The following is a 22,095-nucleotide window of genomic DNA, read 5'->3' on the forward strand; positions in this document are numbered from 1 at the left end:
TGGATCTTTTATAAGATAATGTTATACATCATGACACACACACACACACGCCTTCGCGTTTTGGAACCTTTATTCCTGTGTGTGTATGTCTGTGTCTTTGTCTGTGTGTGGCCGTGTTAGCGTTAGCTCCGTGTTAGCATTAGCTCCGTGTTAGCAGGGCTTAGCAAACACCGCTCTCTACCTTCAGCAGCTTCCAATGTAAACACAAGCACGTGTAGGCGGTGGGGGGGGGGGGGGGGGGGTGTAGGAGGTGGTGGCGGCGAGTTTTTTTTTTTTTTTTTTTTTTACGACAGTGACATGTGCCTCCCAGAACTGTGGGGGAGCTCCGGAGAGGGAAGAAAAGAGAAACCAGCGAAGGAGCGAGCTATTTCCGGCCGACTTGCATAGTTCTGCTTTAAAAGCATTCGCTTTTAAGATGCACCACGCCAGAATAACCAAAAACATGGCGGACGGGGACAATGTTTGCATTCAAAGTGCTTCATGTGATCACATTTTAATGTATTTTTTAGCATTTAAATGCATTTTAATTTATGTTTTGGTGACGTGGTTCTGCAGGGACGTCAGACAACTGATTTTGGAAGAAGTCAGGGTAGATTTTTTTCTTCCACTTCGCCAAGTGGGAACTCCAACTTGAGGTGGCGTTCGATTGCACTTTATCCAGTAAGAGTGTGGTGGACATTTCAATGGAGTCCCATTCTGGGAAAGACTGTTAAAATGATCAGTGTTGACCAGTTGTAGCCTACCTTGGTCTGGTGAAACTTATGTTTACGGTGAAGGTAACAGGATGAACTCTGTATAACCTTGTCTGAGACTGATGTAACACGTGTAACCCTTTAAATTGCCACCAACACAAACTGTGGCTCACTTGAAAGGTGAAACTTTATGCTTCAAGTGGCCACAAACCGTTTGTTTCTACGTGCCTCTGTTCCTGAGAAAACTCAAGCTAAACATGACTGACTTTCACCAAAATCCCTGATTTTTTTCTAGAAAAGGAGATACAGCGTCTTTTATGAAAGGTGCTCTGTTTGTGTCTGTCGCTCTTCTGACACTCGCATTTCTGGATCAAAGGGCTCGTGTAAGATAGATATATACAACAATTGTTGTTCTATTCACAAAACCACCATCGCCACTAAACAACAATAACACAGACGCACCGTGCCGTGTCACAGCCTCTCGCTGCGGAATGTGATGGTCTGTCGGCCACAGCAGGTCGGGAAGACCGGTCCCGCCGGTGGTCGCGGTCCTTCTGTGGTACGGGTCGGTGATGCCGGTCTGCTTTGACCGAGGGATCATCAGATTTTACCGCGGGAGGACCTTGGGGAGGACACGGTGTTGCTCAAAAAGACAAAAAGAAGCAAGCGCCGAGGGCGTTTTACCGCCGAGGGCGCTGAGCGCTGTGAGCGCCCAACTCAATAGGGTTTGAATGGAAAGTAGACGCCCAGAGCGCTGAAAACGCGTCTGGTGGACACGGCCCCTTATGATAAAAACTTCCAGATCATGAGCTGTCATGAGTTTTTGATCGTCATCTATTTCAGTTCTGCTCGTTGTAGAGTCCCCAAATTTACACATAAGGTGTGTTAAAGTGTCTAGTTTAATAATTTTAAAAAAAAGCAAAAAACGAGAAATCTCGTTTTTGGCACTCAATGAGTTAAAGCAGAAGTGAGTGATATATTTGTGTTAATCTAAGTCTTAAATAGTTATATCTTCCGACAGCAATCACTTACATAGAGTGTTTGGACTGAAACACGGGTCTGTCAGTCCCTCTGCTCTGCTCTGAGCCGAGGAGAAAACATTTATCGTATCCTACAGTTTTTATCCAATGAGGAGAGAGAACGGCATGCAGGGCTGTGTGTGCAGCCAAGGAACGCCGTGAATGTGGTGACGTAGCGACGAGGACTGTTATGGTGCGTTCAAGGAAACTCGTATTTTTCCGACCGTGAAGTGGTACCAGTTCGATCTGGTACGAGTTCACCGGTCGGAAGTTACGAGTGGCCGTTATAGTGACTTTCACCGGTAAAACAGGTCGGAAAAACACGAGTGGGTTGCCTGGAACGCTACAAAGTCGTAAGTTGTGACTTGAAGCTGTAATTTACGATTTCAAAAGCCTGCCTGGAACGCAGCATTAGCGAAAACGACCGGATCACTCACTTCTGCTTTAAGAAACAAAAATGCTTCCCTGTTTATTGCAGATGGGAAGACCACATTCATAACACATTTATTACAACTCTTACCCGGGTAAGTATGAAAAAAAAAAAAAATAAAGTTCTGCAGAGCTTAATTTCTAGTGTTCAGTTCAGTCAGTTAGCACCGTATAGGTGAAATATCAGTCCCACCTCACTTGTGTGTGGGTGGTGTGTGTGTGTGTGTGTACTGATGCAAAAGGATTCAGGTTCCACGACGTCGGTTTCTAAGCGTCCTCCGGGGTCTGGCTCGCCATCAACATCTACTGGCTCCAACTTCCAGGTAGGTCCGTATCTCAATGGGGTCCAACGAAAAAAAACCTGACCTACGATAAGTAGGATCAGAGCATTCATTGTAACTTTCTCAACTCTCAATGACTTATAGAACACAATTCATGTTAAATCTAGACAAACTCTACCTCAATAGAGAATAATTATTTTTACTGAATTACTGTTGCAATATAAAATCACAATTCTCAGTAATGAAATAAACAACATTCAAATAATCAGATTATGTCATTCATCATATTATGTTATTGAAATAACCTCTCAGAAACCCAGTATTTTTTTTTTAACCTTTATTTAACCAGGCGAGCAAATTAAGAACAAAATTCTTATTTTCAAGTGCAGCCTGAAATCAAAATATCAAAATATTCTGTGCTTTTTACATGGTAAATTTCACACAAACAACATCAGCCATTAAGGAAATAAAATATATAATAAAATATATAATTGTGCACAGTTGTTAACTTGTGGCTAAATGTGCTTTAAGTTCAGAAATAAAGTGCTAAACACACACATAATACAGTTCAGTGTGCATAAAAAAAAGGAGTAAACAAAGAGAAAGTAAACGTCTCATATGCACCTTTAAAATGTCGGATTAATGCTTCAGCAAATTTAATGTATCTAGTGTGTCTACCTTGATGCTAATTAGCACCGGGAGCTAGCGCTCCGACATTAGCTCGTATGCTAACGGTTAGCTCGTGTCGCTATTAGTATTAGCGATTTAGCATTTAGCATTTCGAATAGGTTGCTCACCGATGCGTTTCTCCTCCAACTGCACTCACGCAGGTCCTGGTCGTCCGGGGGATCTTCTCCAACTGTTTTCTCCGTGTTTTTTATTGTTTCACCGTCCAAAAGTGTGTTTTTCGTGACTCATGTCGACTCGTGCTCAATGCAGCTTGCTCTCTTCCTTCTAGCAGCTTCAAGAGGAAGTGAACCTGCTCCGATCGGGTGGGAGCTTCTCCTCCGATTGGATGAAAGATCGTCTTCTCCACCCAGCTCTTTCAAACTAAAACTCCACATAACTTTTTGTTACAGTTCTATTTCTCTTTTTAAGTGAATATCTGTTTTTTTTTTTAATCATTAACCAAACATTATATTTAATTAATCTATTTTTCCACTATGAATTTCACAGTTTTTAATTCAAACATCTTGGTTTTTAATATACAATGAACTAATTTACTGCTTTTAACTCAATTATGTCTGTTTTTTTTTTTATACACAATGAAATATTTTAATACACATTTTTAACCTGGGTTACACTGACTGTGTTGTAAATTCCTAAAGTTAAGCAACAAGTGGGGGGTTTAGGGACACATCCGTTGAGTGTTGCAGCCTGATGGTTTTATTACCTGTGTGAGCTCATCTTATGGCTGGGAATGAGAAACCAGAGTAGCCTATAAGAAGGAGCTGCATCCTCTGCTCAGTGGACACAACCCTGAGCTACTGGACGGCCGTGTGGTTCTGTGTTGTGTCCCGTTCCTGCCCTATGTCTCTCTATAGGGCATCAAATCAATGCACATTGAAAGTAGAGAGAAAGTAGTCCCCATAGAGAAACCCACTGAGGCAGGGGTGCAGATCCGATGTCAGGATTGGGGGGGACACAAAAGTGATTTTTTTTTTTTTTTTTCCCATCTGCAGCTCATATAACATGCCGCCATAAATCACAACTCTGCAGAGGCTCGGCATATCATTCAAAAAGTACTGCACAGGGAATAATTTATTGTGCTTATACCTTTCTTGTTTATTTGTCCTAAACAGCCAACAGCGCGTATCACTGCTGTTATATTAGTAAATTATCATTTAAAGGGTCTCGGACATGTAATGTAGCATACCCTCCGACAGATTATGGACCCGACTGATGATTTTCTCAAACTGTCTTTATTTTCACAAACATCTCCATAAACCACTTTGTAGAAAACCAATGTGAGAACTGAAAACACAAAAAGCACAATTACATTTATGTTTCTACTCTGCCCTGTACAATACACCGTAGCTTCACCACAGGTGAGCGAGAATTAGCTTAGCTTTAGCATAGTAACATAACGTAAAACACACACACTAACCTTATACCTCCTCGGGGGTAGCTAATACCGTCTTTGGTGTTTTATTCTTGAGTTACCGTTGCTTTATCTCCTTATTTTCCTTAGTTCAACTTAAAACCTTTTACTTGTACCGTCAGCTCATTCATACTGTTCCTTGTTTATACCGGAAGACACAATACAGCCAGGAAGTGACATGGTAGGTTAGCGATCTCTTCAAAATAAAAGCTCATTACAAATATACCTTCAAAACGGACAATATAAACCAGATGAATGACATTTTACTATAATGCACTCAAATCATGAAATATATTTATGTAACGAAATCATGTCACAATGCATTTAAAGTAACTTAACTATTAGTTTTTAAAGATTTTAACTTATTTAACCATTTTAGCAATACAAGGCTGCCCTCTTGTGGACAAAATGAGTAACAGCAATACATACAACCAAAAAGTGGTCTGCTACATATAATATCTACTCACGTTCTTATCTTTCGCCTCCCACCGACCTTCCCAGATCCCCAATTCCTCTCACCATCTTCCTATTCTCCCAGTGTATGGGACTTTATGCATGATTAATTGATATGGATGAATATCAAAATATGAAGCCCTAAGATTGAGGGGGTTGTTTCTTTAAAGCCTGGTGATGTCATCAGCGTCTGTGTAAGAAACTACCCGTTCATTTGCATCATAGTGGAGGAGACCAGAGATGGGATGTGGAGTCAGAAATATTTTTGTCAAACATTATTTGTTCCACCATTTCAATCATTTCTATTTAGATGTGAAGAATGTGAAGTCTGAAAATACATTTGTTAAATTTTGAATAGTTTGGGGTATTTTTATTGGGGGGGGCAATTCATGTTTTTCAGAAACTGGGATCTGCAGCCATGCAGTGAGGGGCGTGGCAGCAGGAACAGGTGTGTCCAATCACACCGTGAGTAAGTGCAGCCTCAGCAGCAGCAGCAGCACAGTGATCTCCATGAAGCTCAGACATGAGGCTGTGTGTGGTGTGTGTGCTGTCGCTGTGTGTGTCCACGCGTCCCACAGGTGAGACTCTTCCCTTCGTCCTCAGGTCTGATGTTACTTCCTGCTTTTCACTTCCTGCTCCTCACCTGTGGTTTGTGTCTGTGCAGCTGAACTGGAAACACCAAACTCCACGGCTGCTGCTGCTGCTGCTGCTGCTGTGGAAGGTACCAACACTTTTTCATTTCATTTCATTTTGATTTATTTCATTCATGGTTTACATTCTCACATGGTTGCACATATTTACATAATGTAGCTACATTGTCACCATGAATGAAAAGAAGCAGGATGAAGAAAACTTATAGTAGCTACCCCTCTCTGTTGTTATAATTAAATTGGCTTACTTCAACACCAATATTAGTCTTTGTTTCAAAATATTAAAGATGAAACATAGTAGTGACAAGAAAACAAACAAAGTAGCAGTGGACACCACTTGTCTATCTATCTTTTCTCTTTTTCTCTTTCTCCTTCTTCTTTTTTGTAGACGCTTATCTTTTCTTTTTTAAACATTTTCTTAAACTGAGATATACTTGTACAACTTTTCAGTTCCTTGCTTTGTGAATGCCATACTTTTACACCTGCAACAGAAATACACATTTGTTTTAAGCTTAACCTTGCAAATGTAAGTTTAAAATCAAGCTTCAGTCTGTTGTCCCCTTCCTCCAACTTAAACAAGGTTTGTAAATGTTCTGGTAATGATCTGTTCTTTGCTTTAAACATTATTTTTTAGGGTCTGTAATTCTATTATATCGACCATTTTCAACAAACCTGCAGAAATAAAAATAAAAAAACTATTTGAGGGATCTCTATTACCTGTTACTGCTCTTTTTTGTAGCAGAAACAGACTCACACTCATTCTGTGCTTTGTCTCCAGGAGGAAATGAGAGTCTGAACGTGAGCGACGCTCTGCGGGAACATGGAACCTTCTCCGCCCGCTTTGGATTCTCTGGTTTGTCCATGAACGCATCACCTGACGTTACTGATCAATATACAGACATTCAGCCGTGTCCAAACCGTTCCTCAAAGGGCTGCGGCTGCTGGTTTTCAGTCTGTGTCAGTCAGAAAACTGTTTTATCTAGACATTAGAATACACAAATGGGTAACAAACAAAAGGAGTTCTGATACCTTGGGAGGAAAGCAGAGGTTGGGGACGTCTCAAGTGATTAAAACAAAGGAATATTCAAATTTACCATTACTGCTGACCTCTGACCTTGTTGACCTCTGACCTTGTTGACCTCTGTTGACCTCTGACCTCTGCTGGTGTCGGCTCAGATGTAGCCGGGGTTCGGTTCTTCGGTCCGGAGGAGGAGGCGGAGGCCCGGATCATCGGGGGCCAGGAGGCCTGGGCTCACTCGTGGCCCTGGCAGGTTTCAGTCTGTGTGGCCTCCATGCCGGCCTGCGGGGGGGCCGTCATCAGCCCCCACTGGGTCATCTCTGCTGCTCACTGCTTCAAAAGGTCAGAGGTCATCACAAGCTCAACCACACACACACACACACACACACACACACACACACACACACACACACACACACACACACACACACACACAGACATGCATGGTGAAGTAACTTGGCGTCTGGTAGAGCGCTGTAAAAGAGAGTAATGACAGCATTGGTCCAATGGCAGCGCCTCCTGGTGGAGGAATATGGGTTTTGCAAAAGAACTGACATCTCTGCATTGTTGGTGAATGAGCAGTGTGGTGTTTTCAATAATTTAAGGACATTTATAGATCACCCACGTTAATAGCATCATTGAGGATCCTTTACAGATAAACATTAACACATAGGAGAGTAAAAAAACAACAGTTGTCTACATGAATGTTTCAATCTACATTTTGTAATAAACAAATTATAAGTATAATCTGATATGACCAAGACACCTAAAAACAAAAACACGGCCGTTTTCATCAATTTACCAGCAAGTGGACAACACACATACATTGGAGTGAATGGGTTTTCTGGGCGCTTTTGCAATACCCATATCCTGCCACTAGGGGGCTAAACCCTTAAACCCTTAAACCCTTAAACCCTTACCACGGGAGTCAATGGTGGTGTCCTTACTCTCTTTTACAGCGCTCTAGCGTCTGGGTGCTGGTGGCCCCGCCTCCTTGATTGATTGATTGATTGATTGATTGATTTGGATCTCCATTAGCTATGGCAACACCAAAGCTATTCTTCCTGGGCTCCATACAACATATTTACAATGTATCAATGCATTTTTTTTTATGTCCCATACAACACAATCCATGTTCAAATACAACATAAAACACAAGGGAATACAAATACAGAGACCATACAAGACAGCTCCTGAGGTCAGCAGTGGTACGTAGTAGAATTTACATATGTCTACATATATTATATTATTGGTCACACAATTAGAACTCCAGTTTCTACAGCCCATTGATCCAGTGCCATCGAAACTCAGTCCCAAACTCAGATTTGACAGAGTTAAAGCAGATTTGACAGTATCTCCAAGAACTGTTTCTGTTGCACAAGATGTCATGCTTGTACTTACAATTATCCTAAATTAAATCTGAAATCTCTATGGCGAACAGGTGTTTCTTGACTAACTTCTTAAAAATGAATTTACTATTTTCTTGTGTAATGTTGTCTGGTAGTTTGTTCCATAATTGCATAGTTCGGTACATTACCATTAGTTTAATTGTGTTTGTTTTAGATTTTTGTCTTGATCTTGATTTTGTTCTTGTCTTGTTCTTGTCTGCAGGTACACCAGAGCTTCACTGTGGAAAGTTCTGGCTGGGAAACACAACTTGGATAATCAAAATGAAAGTGGCCAACAGGTGAGACTCACTGTGTCTCAGTTCCCAGAGGAGACGGTGCAGTAGAATCTTCTTCCCCATTTAAGATCTATCACCTCCTTTCATTGTTTTAGGTTTTTATTCTCTCGTGTCAGAATCACCTGTTAATGTTTTTAATTTGAGTGTAATTTAATTTATGTACAGTATAATATTCAGTTTATTCTCTTTTCTCTGTAACCATTTGAGGACAGGGGTTGTGGGTGGGAGGGGTGAGCTGAGTGCAAGCATGTTTCACATAACTGTTTTTCTTTTTGTTTGGTTTGTTTGGTTCTTTTTGTCTTTTACCATCTGTTTTGTATTATAGTTTTGTATTATTGTGTGTTTGTATGTATTGTACTTGGGACCCCCTTCCATCTCAAGGTGCTATCCCTCAATAAATTCAATTCAATTTTGTCCAGCTGGTGGGGGTGTCGGCCATCGTCCGTTACCACGGCTACAACACTCGCACCAAGGAGGGGGACTTGGCTCTGCTGAGGCTGCAGCGGCCGCTGGTCTTCGACCGCTCGGTCCGGCCCATCGACATCTGGATGAGTCCACTGCCGCTCTTCAAGAGCTGCACCATCACCGGCTGGGGCTCCACCCGGGAGAGTGAGGAGCCAAACACATCACAGAGAGTCTTAGGGTTAAAAGTCGCTCCTAACGGACGAATTTAGGAACGAGCAACTCCTAAAAAAAGTGGGCGTGTCAGTCTTAAATTTAGGACTCCTAGTTTTTTAAAATAAGAGTAATTCACAAAGAATCTTAGGCCTAAAAGTAGCTCCTAAGTCTGGGAGAGCTTAAAAGTCCTCGTGAGGACTCCTAACTCAGTATAAGACCTATTCACAAAGAATCAGAAATGGCTGCACACTGCAAAAACTCAAAATCTTTCGTCTTATTTCTAGAATATTTGTCTTATTTCTTGTCAAAATGTCTCAATTTTAGTCAAAACTAACCTCTTTCCACTTAAAATAAGACTCATCACCTAAAGATTAACTTGTTTTTAGATCATTTTCACTTGTTTCAAACTAATTTTCAATTGAAATAAGTAGAAAAATCTGCCAGTGAAAGGAAGTTTTTTGTGTTTGTAATAAGAAAGAAAAACTTGCTCCACTATCAGATTTTTCTACTTATTTCAAGTGAAAATCTGCTTGAAAGAAGTAAAAAGTGTCTAAAAACAAGCTACTTTTTATGTGATGAGACTTATTTTAAGTAGAATGAGATTTGTTTTGACTAGAAATGACATTTTGGTGCTGGAGCACCTGCCCCTTTGCCCATTGATGCCCAAAGTGCCTTTTTGTCTGTTTTTTTTTGTTACAGCAACAATATCTACAACATTTTCGCTATAAAACGGGAGTAGTGGCCTCTAATTCGTGCACGAGAATTGACGTAATCCATAGCAACGGGGCGTCACTCTTAGTTTGCTCTTAGTGATTTGTCCTTAGTAAGAGCGGCTTTGTGAATAGCTTTTAAGAAAAAACTCCTACGTAAAAACTTTTAGCGCGAGTTAGGAGCACTCCTAGCGGTAAGATAAAAGCACTGCAAAAACTCAAAATCTTTCCAAGAATATTTGTCTTAATTTCTTGTCAAAATGTCTAATTTCGAGTCAAAACTGATCTCTTTCCACTTAAAATAAGACTCATCACCTAAAAATTAACTTGTTTTTAGATCATTTTCACTTGTTTCAAACAAATTTTCACTTGAAATAAGTAGAAAAATCTGCCAGTGAAAGCAAGTTTTTTGTGCTTGTAATAAGAAAGAAAAACTTGCTCCACTATCAGATTTTTCTACTTATTTAAAGTGGAAAATTTGCTTGAAAAAAGTCAAAAGTGTCTAAAAACAAGCTGCTTTTTAATGTGATGAGTCTTATTTTAAGTATAATTAGATTTATTTTGACTAGAAATAAGACAAATATTCTTGGTAAGATTTTGAATTTTTTACAGTGAGACTGTGGAATGTGGATCTGAACGACCGATGTCTTCTGTCCCCAGACGGTCCGCGGGTCCACCGGCTGCAGGAGGTGAACGTGACCATCCTTCCCTCCGAGGTCTGCAACCAGTTCTACTCCGGCAGGATCAGGTCCTCCATGTTCTGTGCTGGGAAGGACGAAGGAGGAGTCGACGCCTGTCAGGTCAGTCCTGGACGCCATATTTGTTTTCCCAGGATGGTAGGGGACGGTCCCGCCTTTCACGCCTCTGATTGGCTAGATGAGCTCTCCTCCGATTGGTTGTTGATTTGGCCGCGAAACGTCATCTCACAACAGTACTGCAAGTAAACTGAAATATGTACAAACCTAGGATGTTGTTGTCAGTGGGTGATGCCTTGGCGTAGCGGTTTGCATTTTCACCTGTGGTGCGGCAGACTCGAGTTCGATCGCCATTGGTTTCACATTCCGATGAATTTATTTTTTAAATTTATATTCCAGGTTACATTTTGAGTTTGAGTGAGAAGTGCAATTGTGCCATTGGTTGGGTTTAGGCAATGAAGAAAGGAGTTGGTTAAGTTTAGTAAAAAGACCAGGTAGAGGCTAGACAGGCTAGATAGATAGAGAGAGTCCAGATAGATAGGGTTATGGCCTGGATCCCAACCATTCCCCCTGATCCTGGCAGATCCAGGCCCTTTGCCTACTGTTGCCTAACCGGTTTTCAACAAAATGACTGTCCAGAAAGTAGCTAGGAGCACATTTAAGGTGATTTGTGGTTGATAAATCTGACGGCGCACACTTATCACACTGGTAGATCGCTGACAGCCTGCCTGCATGAGAGAGCCCTTCTAGCCAATCAGAGGAGAGCTCTTCTAGCCAATCAGAGGCGAAGAAGGAGCTCTTCTAGCCAATCAGAGGCGGAATAGGAGCTCTTCTAGCCAATCAGAGGCGGAAAAGGCGGAACTTCCCCTACCATCCTGGGAAAAAAAATATCGCGTCCTGGACATAGACAGAGACCATAAGGTTCAGAATCTGGACTCTGAGCATTAGAGGACACTGAGCACTGCTCCTGGTCTTCAGGGGGACTCTGGAGGTCCTCTGTCGTGTTTCACCGGCAGCCGGTTCGAGCTGGCCGGTCTGGTGAGCTGGGGCGTCGGCTGTGGCCGAGCCAGGAAGCCGGGAGTCTACACCGACCTGCAGCGGCACGCCGAGTGGATGTCTGACGTCATGAGTGAGTGACAACACGTCCAACACCTGTGGTCCTGTCGTATTATACACACTCACATCACACTTTGATGTGGTTTAGGTTCGTACCAGCTCCCAATGTAACGGTCTCTTCAACAAGAAGATGCCGAACCTTCAAACACGTCATATAAGTGAACTAATCCTCAATCTAATATTCTAACATTCAATAGACTTAGCAAAGTATGAACATTATATTCACTCGTTTGGATAAAAGGTGTCAGAGTTGTGCTGCAGTGAGAACAATGGCACTCAGAAGAAAAGCTGCACGTGTTGAGTTTGTCCCGATTGCTTTTAAAACTCCCAGCGCGCTTGGCCACTTAAAGCAGAAGTAAGCGATCTGGTCGTTTTCGCTAATGCTGCGTTCCAGGCAGGCTTTTCAAATCGTAAATTACAGCTTCAAGTCACAACTTACGACTTTGTAGCGTTCCAGGCAACCCACTCGTGTTTTTCCAACCTGTTTTACCTGTGAAAGTCACTATAACGGCCACTCGTAACTTCTGACCCGTGAACTCGTACCAGATCAAACTGATACAACTTCACAGGTCGGAGTTACGAGTTTCCTTGAACGCACCATAACAGTCCTCATCCCTACGTCGCCACATTCACGGCGTCCCTTGGCTGCACACACAGCCCTGCATGCCGTTCTCTCTCCTCATTGGATAAAGGTTGTAGGATACAAGGAAAGTTTTCTCCTGGGCTCAGAGCAGAGCAGAGTGACTGACAGACCCGTGTTTCAGTCCAAACACTCTATAGAAGTGATTGCTGTCGGAAGATATAACTATTTAAGACTTAGATTAACACAAATATATCACTTACTTCTGCTTTAATACGTGTTTGCACTATATTGAAATGTACTTTCACTGAGCGGGACGTCACCCAAGTGTGTGCGTAACCACTCAGCCAAGCACTCAGCAATAAAATCAAGAAAAAAGGCCACAGACACAACACACACACTACACAGCAACTACAGCCTACTGCCATCAGCACGCAGATACAGGTCACTCCCACTCCGGACAAAGAGAGCATCATCCAGTTTCATCCCCACCTCAATCTGACTTCTAAACACCTAACTCCCACCAGAACTTTTGTTTTTTTCTTTTTTCTTTTCAATTAACCTGTTTTTTTAACAAATTTTTATCCTTGTATGTGCCCTTTTTTTTTTACTTGTACTTATGTGTGGCTGTAGGAATGTGTGTTATTGTGTTGGGTATGTCTGTGGTATGTAGGGATGCGTGGATTGTTGTTTTGCACCTGCACTTAACGGAATAATAAAGTACTTTTGATTGAAGTGTGGAGAATGGGACGGGGTCTGAGTCTGTAACTGTAGTGGACGTGTCCTCGTGTTGTTTGTCTTCCAGGTGATGAGAACCGGGCGCATGGGGATGACACCAGCGATGGTAGGTGTCCTCTAGACCAGGGGCTCTACTTTGGTAGACTAGGTGCAGGCGAGGCGCATCTGCCCTGCGCCTCGCCTTCGCTTCGCCAACGGGGAGTGGCCAGGAGCAGATTGCGATTTTGCTTCGAGACGCAGCGGAGCGCATCCCGCCTACTTCCCTCCCACCGGCGCAAATGGCATAGAGGGAGGAGAGAAGGCGTGGAGTGGGTTTGACACAGCCGAGTCAGATCTTCACCAATCAAATGAGCTCCTCTCCTCGCCTTTAAATCCGCCGCGCGCGCAAGGCGGACGTTTGATTTCACCGTGGAAGAGAAGATTTGAATCAGCACCTACAGATTGCAGCATAGACAGTACATCTATTATCGATTGTCCCGTCACACTTATGACACATCAAAGGCTGCACAGATGAAAGATGAGGATGGATTACTGCTGTGTTGACACTACACGATTATCTGCTATATTTATGTATTTACTTATTGATTTATTGAGCCGCATCGTCACGCGACCATAACAAATAAAACTGAAAACAAATAAACCACAAGCAGCCTGGCATCATAGTGAGCAGATATTCACAACTCCATCTCAGGTAAATTCTAAAGAAAAAAGAAAAAGAGAGACGCTCCGTGATCTCCGTTCGCACAGCTGTTTGTTGTGATCTGTGCACACCTGTTTAAATATAGGTTACTAAATATGAGTGTCTTTATTAATGGAAAAGGGGTGTGTGTGTGTTTTTTTTGTTTTCTTTTATTTTTTTTACCCTAATAAATCAATAAGTAAATAAATAAATAAATAAATAAATAGCTGATCATCTGCAACGGCACAGTGTGTAGTGTCAACACCTGCTCTTGGGACATGCACGGCTGTCTCAGTCCCTCCCTGGTTTCATCTGTGTTAATTCAGTCAGGCTGAGTTTCCATTACGCATGCCTTTGATCTGCCATCAGTGTGACGGGACAATCTATATAGATATAGGTGTATGTGCTGATTCAGATACAATAAATAGGGGTTATTGTGATGATGATTATTATTATTATTGTTGTTAATTGCATTTAAATGTGCCTGGAAGTGTGGAAATCTGCCTGTGAGGTCTTGGTGACGTGTCTGCACTGCGCGCTGGGCAGTCAAATTGCCACTGCGCTGGCTGCGCTTCGCCTTGCGCTGACATTAGACCAGGTTGGAGCTGGCGAGCTTTCGGCGCACTCTCCGCGCGGTCTATCTGTAACAAATTGTCACTGCGCCACGGCGAATCTGTCGACACCTCCCCCTGCTGCGCCACCACTCCCATCTCAGCGCACAGCAGTCTGCCAATTTACCGAATCCGCTGCGCACCTTGTTGCACTGGACGAAAATGCCACTGCGCCAGCTGCGTCAGGGCTCGCTTCGCTGCGCCCCCGTGAGTTGCGCCAGCAAAATAGGGCCCCAGGTGTCCTCTAGAGCTGAAGGACATTTCATTTTCTTTATTTATTGAATTGGGACAGTGCACATTCATCAACACTGACGCATTAAAGGGACAACGAGGAGTTTCTATCTGGTTATAAAAAGTCTCATATTAATGTGGATGAATCTCCGTTACCACTTGTTAATGGTCCATTTTAGATAAATCTATGGTTTTGTCTCTATGGTTATTTAGTTATTATTAGTGGTGGTGGAAATGCTGGGCGAGCCGACCAGCGTTTCTTTACTTTCGGTTTCGTGGCGAGTCATGAGAATAACGCCGCCGTATGAATCTCCGTTTATGGTGGGAACTACGACGGTATGTGATCGTCTTCCAACCTCTGACTTTAATTCTTGATGAATGAAAACATGAGTCTGTCTTGCACCGGTCAAAGAATTTCACGGTGCGGAGGCTCATAAATGTAGTGTGGAAACACTTCACTTTAACAAAACTCCTGGTTGTCCCTTTAAGCATCAATGTAAATGTGGTGGACTTAGCACAACTACTACATTTCAGCCGCAGTCCCAAGGTTGACGCTCTGCTGCTGTGTAACTGTGTTGTTACGTTGTGTAACTGTGTTGTTACGTTGTGTAACGGTGCTGTCCACCTGGACGACAGAGGACCAGTGCGGTCTGCAGACCAGTCCGGGCTGTGATGACGCTCCACGTCTCGGCGGTCTCTCCGTGTCCCCGGACGGCGGCGAGGTGTCGGTGGACAACGTCACCGAGTCCTGTCCCTCCTTCTGGCCCTGGCAGGTCAGCCTGCAGTCGGCCGGACGCCACTACTGCAGCGGAGCCCTGATCCACCGCCGCTGGGTCCTCGCCCCCAAGCACTGCAACGTCAGGTAAGGTGTCGTGTTGCTGCAACGTCAGGTAAGGCAAGGCGTTGTGTTGCTGCAGGACGTCAGCTCCTCCTTATGGGAGGCCGTTTAGGATGAAAACATTGAAATATGTGCACATACACACTGAAATACATGCACATATACTGAAAATGTTCACACACACACTGACAAGGTGCACACATTGAAATACTTGCACATACATTGACATGATGTGCAGACACGCACTGAAAATTTCCACACCCTACCACCTTCTCACACAGCGGGATATAGGCTACTTGTGTGTGTGTGTCTGTGTGTGGGTGTGTGGGTATCTGAGTGTGCGTGTAAAATCTATGCGCCCGGAAGTTGTTTCAATGTAACCAGAAGGCACCGCCATCGTGGACAGCTACTTCTCTCTCCATAGGTTTAGGGATGTTGAACTAAATATTATTCCTAAATCTGTGAGCACGTGATTACACCGGTCAAAACCCACTACTTCCTGTCCTAATTTTCAAAATAAAATCAGGGCAAATTATTAATAATATTTATGAGCAGCAGGTGATGTGCCTGTAGTGACAGATTGTGGGTCTAGGCCCTATAACCCATATGCACAATTAATCACGTGCTCACAGATTTAGGAATAATATTTACTTCCACATCCCTAAACCTATGGAGAGAGAAGCAGCTGTCCAAGATGGCGGTGCCTTCCTGTTATATTGAAACAACTTCCGGGCGCACTAAGATTTTACACGCACACAGTAGCCTATATCCCACTGTGTGAGAAGGTCAATGTATGTGCAAGTATTTCAATGTGTGCACACTGTCAGTGTGTGTGTGCACATTTTCAGTATATGTGCACATTTTTCAATGTTTTCACCCTAAACGGCCTCCCATACCTCCTCCTCCTCTTCCTCCGTCATGGCGCGCTGCTCCTTCCTCCTCAGGCCTAACGTGGATGTAGTTGCTCTGGGACTCCATGACCTGCGCTTCCTTCCTGCTCAGACTGTCCCGGTGGACAAAGTCTTCCACTTCCCTCAGGACGGCAGCTTCCCCCCGAGGTCGGACTTGTCTCTGCTCCGCCTCGGCGTTCCCGCCAGACTCAGTAAGAACATAAGAACATGGACGACACTCACAGCGACATACAACAGAGTAGATACAGAGAGTTGTTCCTGCTCTAACCATGACATAATGTGACTCCAGTCTGACCTCTGATCAGCTGTTCTCAACCAGGAATACTCTGACCCCTAGTGGTGCTTGGTGTAATTGCAGGGGGTATTTAAAACTGGAAAATATAATTTTATTGAGGGAACTTTACAGACATTTCTCATTTTACTGTAATAGTGACCAGAGGCATCATTGTTGCCTGAACTGCCGAAGCTAATATGAATATCATATGTTTTAATGAGAAACTGCTCATATTTTAATAAGTAGCCACATTTTGATGGTTTTGATTCACTCATTTCTCTTTTTAAATCCACCGCATTGCGCCGTTACTACAAACGCAACATTTCCTGCATGTGTTGTTTTCAAATGATGAGCCCCCACCCCCCTTCTTCCCAGTTCGTCCAAATTTGATGAACCGGGAAGAGGAGCTTTGAGAAGCTTCCGCTACAAACAAACTTGAAATATAGACTTATTCAATTTTTTTCGGGACAATTTCTCATGTCGGGGCTTCAATACCAGAGGGACATTACATACGAGCAGCATGGAGGTATCTGGATGTTTTTTGGTGTGTCTTTTTGTTACGAAGACAGTTGGTATCCATTAGCAACCGTCATATGGACATGCACTGCTACGCCGAGACCCCCTGTAACTCAGAGAAGCCACGGAGGACTCTGAAACTTCTCCCAGCCCTTAGTCCACATGAGGGGGAGGAGATAATGAGTGAACTTTCAATTTTGGGTGAACTATCCCTTTAAAAGAATCTGCATGAGGTCCAGTTCCCCCTGTGTCTTGTGTCCTGTCCACTGGGTCAAACCTCCTGTGTCTCTGTCTCTCTAGGCTCCATCGTGTCTCCGGTCTGTGTCCCTGAGGAGGACGAGGAGTTGGACGACAGCTGGAGCTGCTTCAGCTGCGGCTGGGGCGCGGCGGCGGGCCGAGGTGACGCCTCTACGTCTCTACGTCTCTACGCCTCTACACACTGCAAAAACTCAAAATCTTACCAAGAATATTTGTCTTATTTCTAGTCAAAACAAATCTCATTGTAGGCTACTTAAAGCAGAAGTAAGCGATCCGGTGGTTTTGGCTAATGCTGCGTTCCAGGCAGGCTTTTGAAATCATAAATTACAGCTTCAAGTCACAACTTACGACTTTGTAGCGTTCCAGGCAACCCACTCATGTTTTTCCGACCTGTTTTACCGGTGAAAGTCACTATAACGGCCACTCGTAACTTCCGACCGGTGAACTCGTACCAGATCGAACTGGTACCACTTCACGGTCGGAAAAATACGAGTTTCCTTGAACGCACCATAACAGTCCTCGTCGCTACGTCGCCACATTCACGGCGTTCCTTGGCTGCACACACAGCCCTGCATGCCGTTCTCTCTCCTCATTGGATAAAAACTGTAGGATACGATAAAAGTTTTCTCCTGGGCTCAGAGCAGAGCAGAGTGACTGACAGACCCGTGTTTCAGACCAAACACTCTATAGAAGTGATTGCTGTCGGAAGATACAACTATTTAAGACTTAGATTAACACAAATATATCACTCACTTCTGCTTTAAAATAAGACTCATCACATTAAAAAGCAGCTTGTTTTTAGACACTTTTTACTTCTTTCAAGCAGATTTTCACTTGAAATAATCTGATAGTGGAGCAAGTTTTTCTTTCTTATTACAAACACAAAAAACTTGTTTTCACTGGCAGATTTTTCTACTTATTTCAAGTGAAAATTAGTTTGAAACAAGTGAAAATGATCTAAAAACAAGTAAATTTTTAGGTGATGAGTCTTATTTTAAGTGAAAGAGATTAGTTTTGACCAGAAATAAGACATTTTGACAAGAAATAAGACAAATATTCTTGGAAAGAGTTTGAGTTTTTGCAGTGCAGGTAGAAGCAGAGATGCTGCAGCGACCTGACTGACCGTTAACGCACCGTTGTGTCTTTGTGACGCAGCGGACCTCGATCCGGATCGGCTGCACCACATCGGAGTGACGCTGGTCAACGAGACGGTCTGCAGAGAGAGGTGGGGGCGGGGCCTCATCAGCGACTCACACTTCTGTTCACACGCTGCCAGCTCCTCCTCCTGCATGGTAACCATCACACTGTCTTCCTTAAAGGGATAGTTCAACATTTAGTCAAATTGGCCCATTGCCATAATCCCTATAGTCATAGCAGTAGGTTCGTTACCTTTAATTGTTGGTGCAAGCTGTTTTTAGAACGGTGGAGCAGAGCCGTGAGCTGCTCAGAGCTACGCTACGGAGGCTCATTATGGGATTTCTTGGTTTCCCTCATCAAACTCATCAACTAACTTCTTTCTACAGGCCATCAGACTACTCAACTCACTCAAGGACATACACATACACATATGAACATACACATACATAACATATGGACTTGTTTCTGCTGCTCTGCACTTTGCACTTTTCACATTGCACTTTATTATCTCACCACAACATCATAGGCCTCTGTCAGTATATCTGTGCTTTTATGTCATATATGAGTGGTAAATGTATGTTGAAATTTTTATATTTTTAAATTTTTTTAAATTGCACATTTGGAGTTTGGGGAAACGTAATTTCGATCCCCTGTGTAACTGTCAGTTGCATTGTGTGATTGACAATAAAGTTTACTGAACAACGTTACCACACAGAGTTGTTGTAGAGGTAAATACAGAGACTGTTGATGAAAAACTGTCCCTGAAGGCAACGTGCATCAGAGGTTTTACATGTATTTCCCTCTAAAACAACTCTGTCTGGTAACGTTGTGTTATTATCTCATAGCGTGGTGAATGTGCAGCTCACAACTTGTCCACCAGAGCGTTGTGGAGTTGTTGGATTGTGTATTTGATGAGTTTGATGAGGGAAACCAAGAAATCCCATAATGAGCCTCTGTAGCGTAGCTCTGAGCAGCTCACGGCTCTGCTCCGCCGTTCTAAAAATAGCTTGCACCGACAATTAAAGGTAATGAACCTACTGCTATGACTATAGGGATTATGGCAATGGGCCAGTTTGACTAAATGTTGAACTATCCCTTTAAAGGCTCTGCTTTAACGCAGTGATGTAACTCTGACCTTGTGTGCAGGGCGATGCCGGAGCGTCCCTCTACTGTCGTAAACGCGGCGCCTACTTCCTGTCTGGTGTGGTGACGTGGGGCAGCCGGCGCTGCGACGCCGACCGACCGGCCGTGTTCACCAGAGTGTCGGACTACAGCTCCTGGATCAGCCAGGTTACCGAGGACGACTGAAGAGCTGCAGTGGAAATAAAAGTTGTTTTGACCAAAGCTGTTTGTGACCTGACGCCGTGTTTTCACTGAAGGGAAGAAAGAGCTAGCTCGGCTTAGCTTAGCCAACTTAGCTAAATGATTTGGTAACACTTTACTAATAGGTATTCATAAGATTGACATAACAGCTGTCATAAACATCAATGAATACTTCTGACAGCTGTGGTTAAGTGTCATTCAGTAAGTTATGTCACTTTTAATGCAAAGTTGACATTGTTTGAGATGTTCCTTGTTATGAGAAGTTGACATAATGTTTAAAGTTTGTCCATTAGGTCTGCTATGACAGTTTAAATTGTCTTTATGTCAAGTTCTCATAACAAAAACATCTCAAACAATGTCAACTTTGCATCAAAAGTGACATAACTTACTGAATGACACTTAACCACAGCTGTCAGAAGTATTCATCGACTGAGTTTTTCCTCAGTGGATGTGAGGGTCTAAGGACAGAGGATGTTATGATGGGATGTGAAGCCCTTTGAGACAAACTGTTTGTAAAAACGGGCTATACAAATAAAATTGCCTTGCCTTGCCGTGTAAAATGAAGGGAAGACAGTGACGTGACAGACGTCGTGACTAGTATAAAACTCTTGAATTTTTATTCCGTACAAACATGGCGGTGCAAGATGGCGACGCTCTCTAAAGCCAGACCCTTGTACATAGAAGCAGCATTGGGGCTGGTCAGGAATGTCTCTTGGCTCCATCTTGAGGAGGAGTTCCTCCTGAGGAGCATCAACAGTCAGACCATCAGACCGTCTGACAGCTGTGAATCTGGTGAAATGCCAAAGTACGGATGTTCCCATGAAAGAAACGCCAAAACCAAGAGACATGGAAGAACTTTTCTCCAGTAATAAGTTGTTTTATATTATAGAACTGTTATGAACTTGTTGAATGTGATGTAGGTGAGTTATCTGACATAAATGAAACTAAGGTAACGTATCATAGGGTGGAGATGTGTTACATTTAGTGCATTTACCGCTAGTTCATATATTAATAGTTTGTTATTTTGTTGCCTGTATGTGTAGGCTATAGGCTTATCAGCTGTTTCCCCCGGCTGTGAGTTTGTAATTGCCATGGTGATGAGGCTACCTATATAATTGCGCTAGGCCATATTAAATCAGTTTAACCCTAACTGCTAAGGTGAGTTATGTAGCTGAGTTGTAGTATTTCTATTAAAACAAAGGGCTTCAGTGACAGACCTCTACTGCCTCTGTAGATACAGGAAGTCAAAGTTAGACACCTCCTGACCAAGATGGCGGCGGCGGCCACAATCTGTTCCAATGGGCAGCAGCGTCAGAGGCATCTACGTATATACTGTATATCTATGCCCTTTCTATATGTAGATATAAAAGAAGAATTATAAGGATATGAAAACCAAACAGATTTTATTTTATAGCGATTATACACTTATTCAAATATATTCATTGGTAGTAGATTCAGATTTTAACAATAAACCTTGACAAATATTACACACTGGACCTTTAAGTGTTGCTGCACGTTAGCTGAATCTGGTTCCATCTCTGATTAAAAACCGTAGATGGTAAAAACACGATGATTCGTAACGACGTGAACGTGCATGTACAGCAGGGATCATCAACTGGCGGCCCGCGGGCCGAATCCGGCCCGCCGAACCTTCCAATCCGGCCCGCGACTGAGTTCTAATAGTTTACAAGTATTATATTTCTCGGTCTCTCATTGTGTGCGCCTGTCAGTCAATGCGCTGGGACACGGAGACACGCAGACGCGCTCAGTGTTTGTGTGTGCCTGTGAGTCCCTGCACTGGGATTAGGAAACGCCTCGGTACCCAAAGCAGCATGCATGAAAGTTTAGAGAGCCGACTGGACTGCAGGGTTTTCCCTGCCTGTCTGCAGAGCCGAGCTGCCTGGGTGATTTTGGCCGCTGCCTTAGTTAAACCGGGTGAGCACGGGCCGTTCAGATGTAGCGTCTTTTGCGCACTCAAACCCATTCAGTGTCATGCGCGCTCACAACCCAAAAACGATGCGGTAGCAGCGCGTGTTTGATGCCACTCGGTTGTTTTTTTTTGTGCACGTCCGTGGCGCACAGCTGCACGGACCTGCTTCTCCCTCCGGTGTTCAATTCAATTCAATTCAAAAAACTTTATTTATCCCCGAGGGGCAATTGTCCCGGTTCCCCCTCGGCCTGTGTCTCTCCTACTGTTTCCCACTGAGCTCTGTCCATGTGTGGAAAAACGTCGCCTCCGAGATGTAGAATGTGTATTATAGAAGAGAAACACTACTGACGACTCAGGGCTACTGACTTGTATCATCAGAACCGATTGTCAGCCTCCTTTCATATTTAGGCTGAAAATCACAGGGCAAGTCAGCAGTGTAAAGCTCCAGCATGTGGGAGGATCTGAAAGTCCAGCTGTCAAGATTTTTCATTTTATATCATATCAAACACCAAAGATATGTATAAATGAAAATTATGAGCTTACAGGTAAAATAGAAATAAATTATAGGCAAAAAGGTGAATTTAATTTGAATGTCCGGCCCCC

General features: G+C 43.3%; 1 protein-coding gene across 1 annotated transcript; it reads left to right on the plus strand.

Annotated features, from left to right (window-relative positions):
* Positions 1–2,373: 2,373 nt before the first annotated feature.
* Positions 2,374–19,547, plus strand: ovch1 (ovochymase 1; the record flags this gene model as incomplete). The annotated part of the gene is made up of 15 exons (XM_083999329.1): positions 2,374–2,463; positions 3,966–4,047; positions 5,640–5,696; positions 6,404–6,478; positions 6,802–6,985; positions 8,255–8,330; positions 8,747–8,936; positions 10,316–10,455; positions 11,329–11,479; positions 12,852–12,890; positions 14,942–15,167; positions 16,088–16,245; positions 17,145–17,243; positions 18,258–18,394; positions 19,386–19,547. 15 exons carry the CDS (start codon positions 2,374–2,376, stop codon positions 19,545–19,547), a joined length of 1,866 nt encoding a protein of 621 aa, XP_083855455.1.
* Between the last annotated feature and the right edge of the window lie 2,548 nt (positions 19,548–22,095).

Source organism: Trachurus trachurus (assembly GCF_905171665.1).
Source record: "Trachurus trachurus genome assembly, chromosome: 23".
Classification (NCBI taxonomy): Eukaryota; Metazoa; Chordata; class Actinopteri; order Carangiformes; family Carangidae; genus Trachurus; species Trachurus trachurus.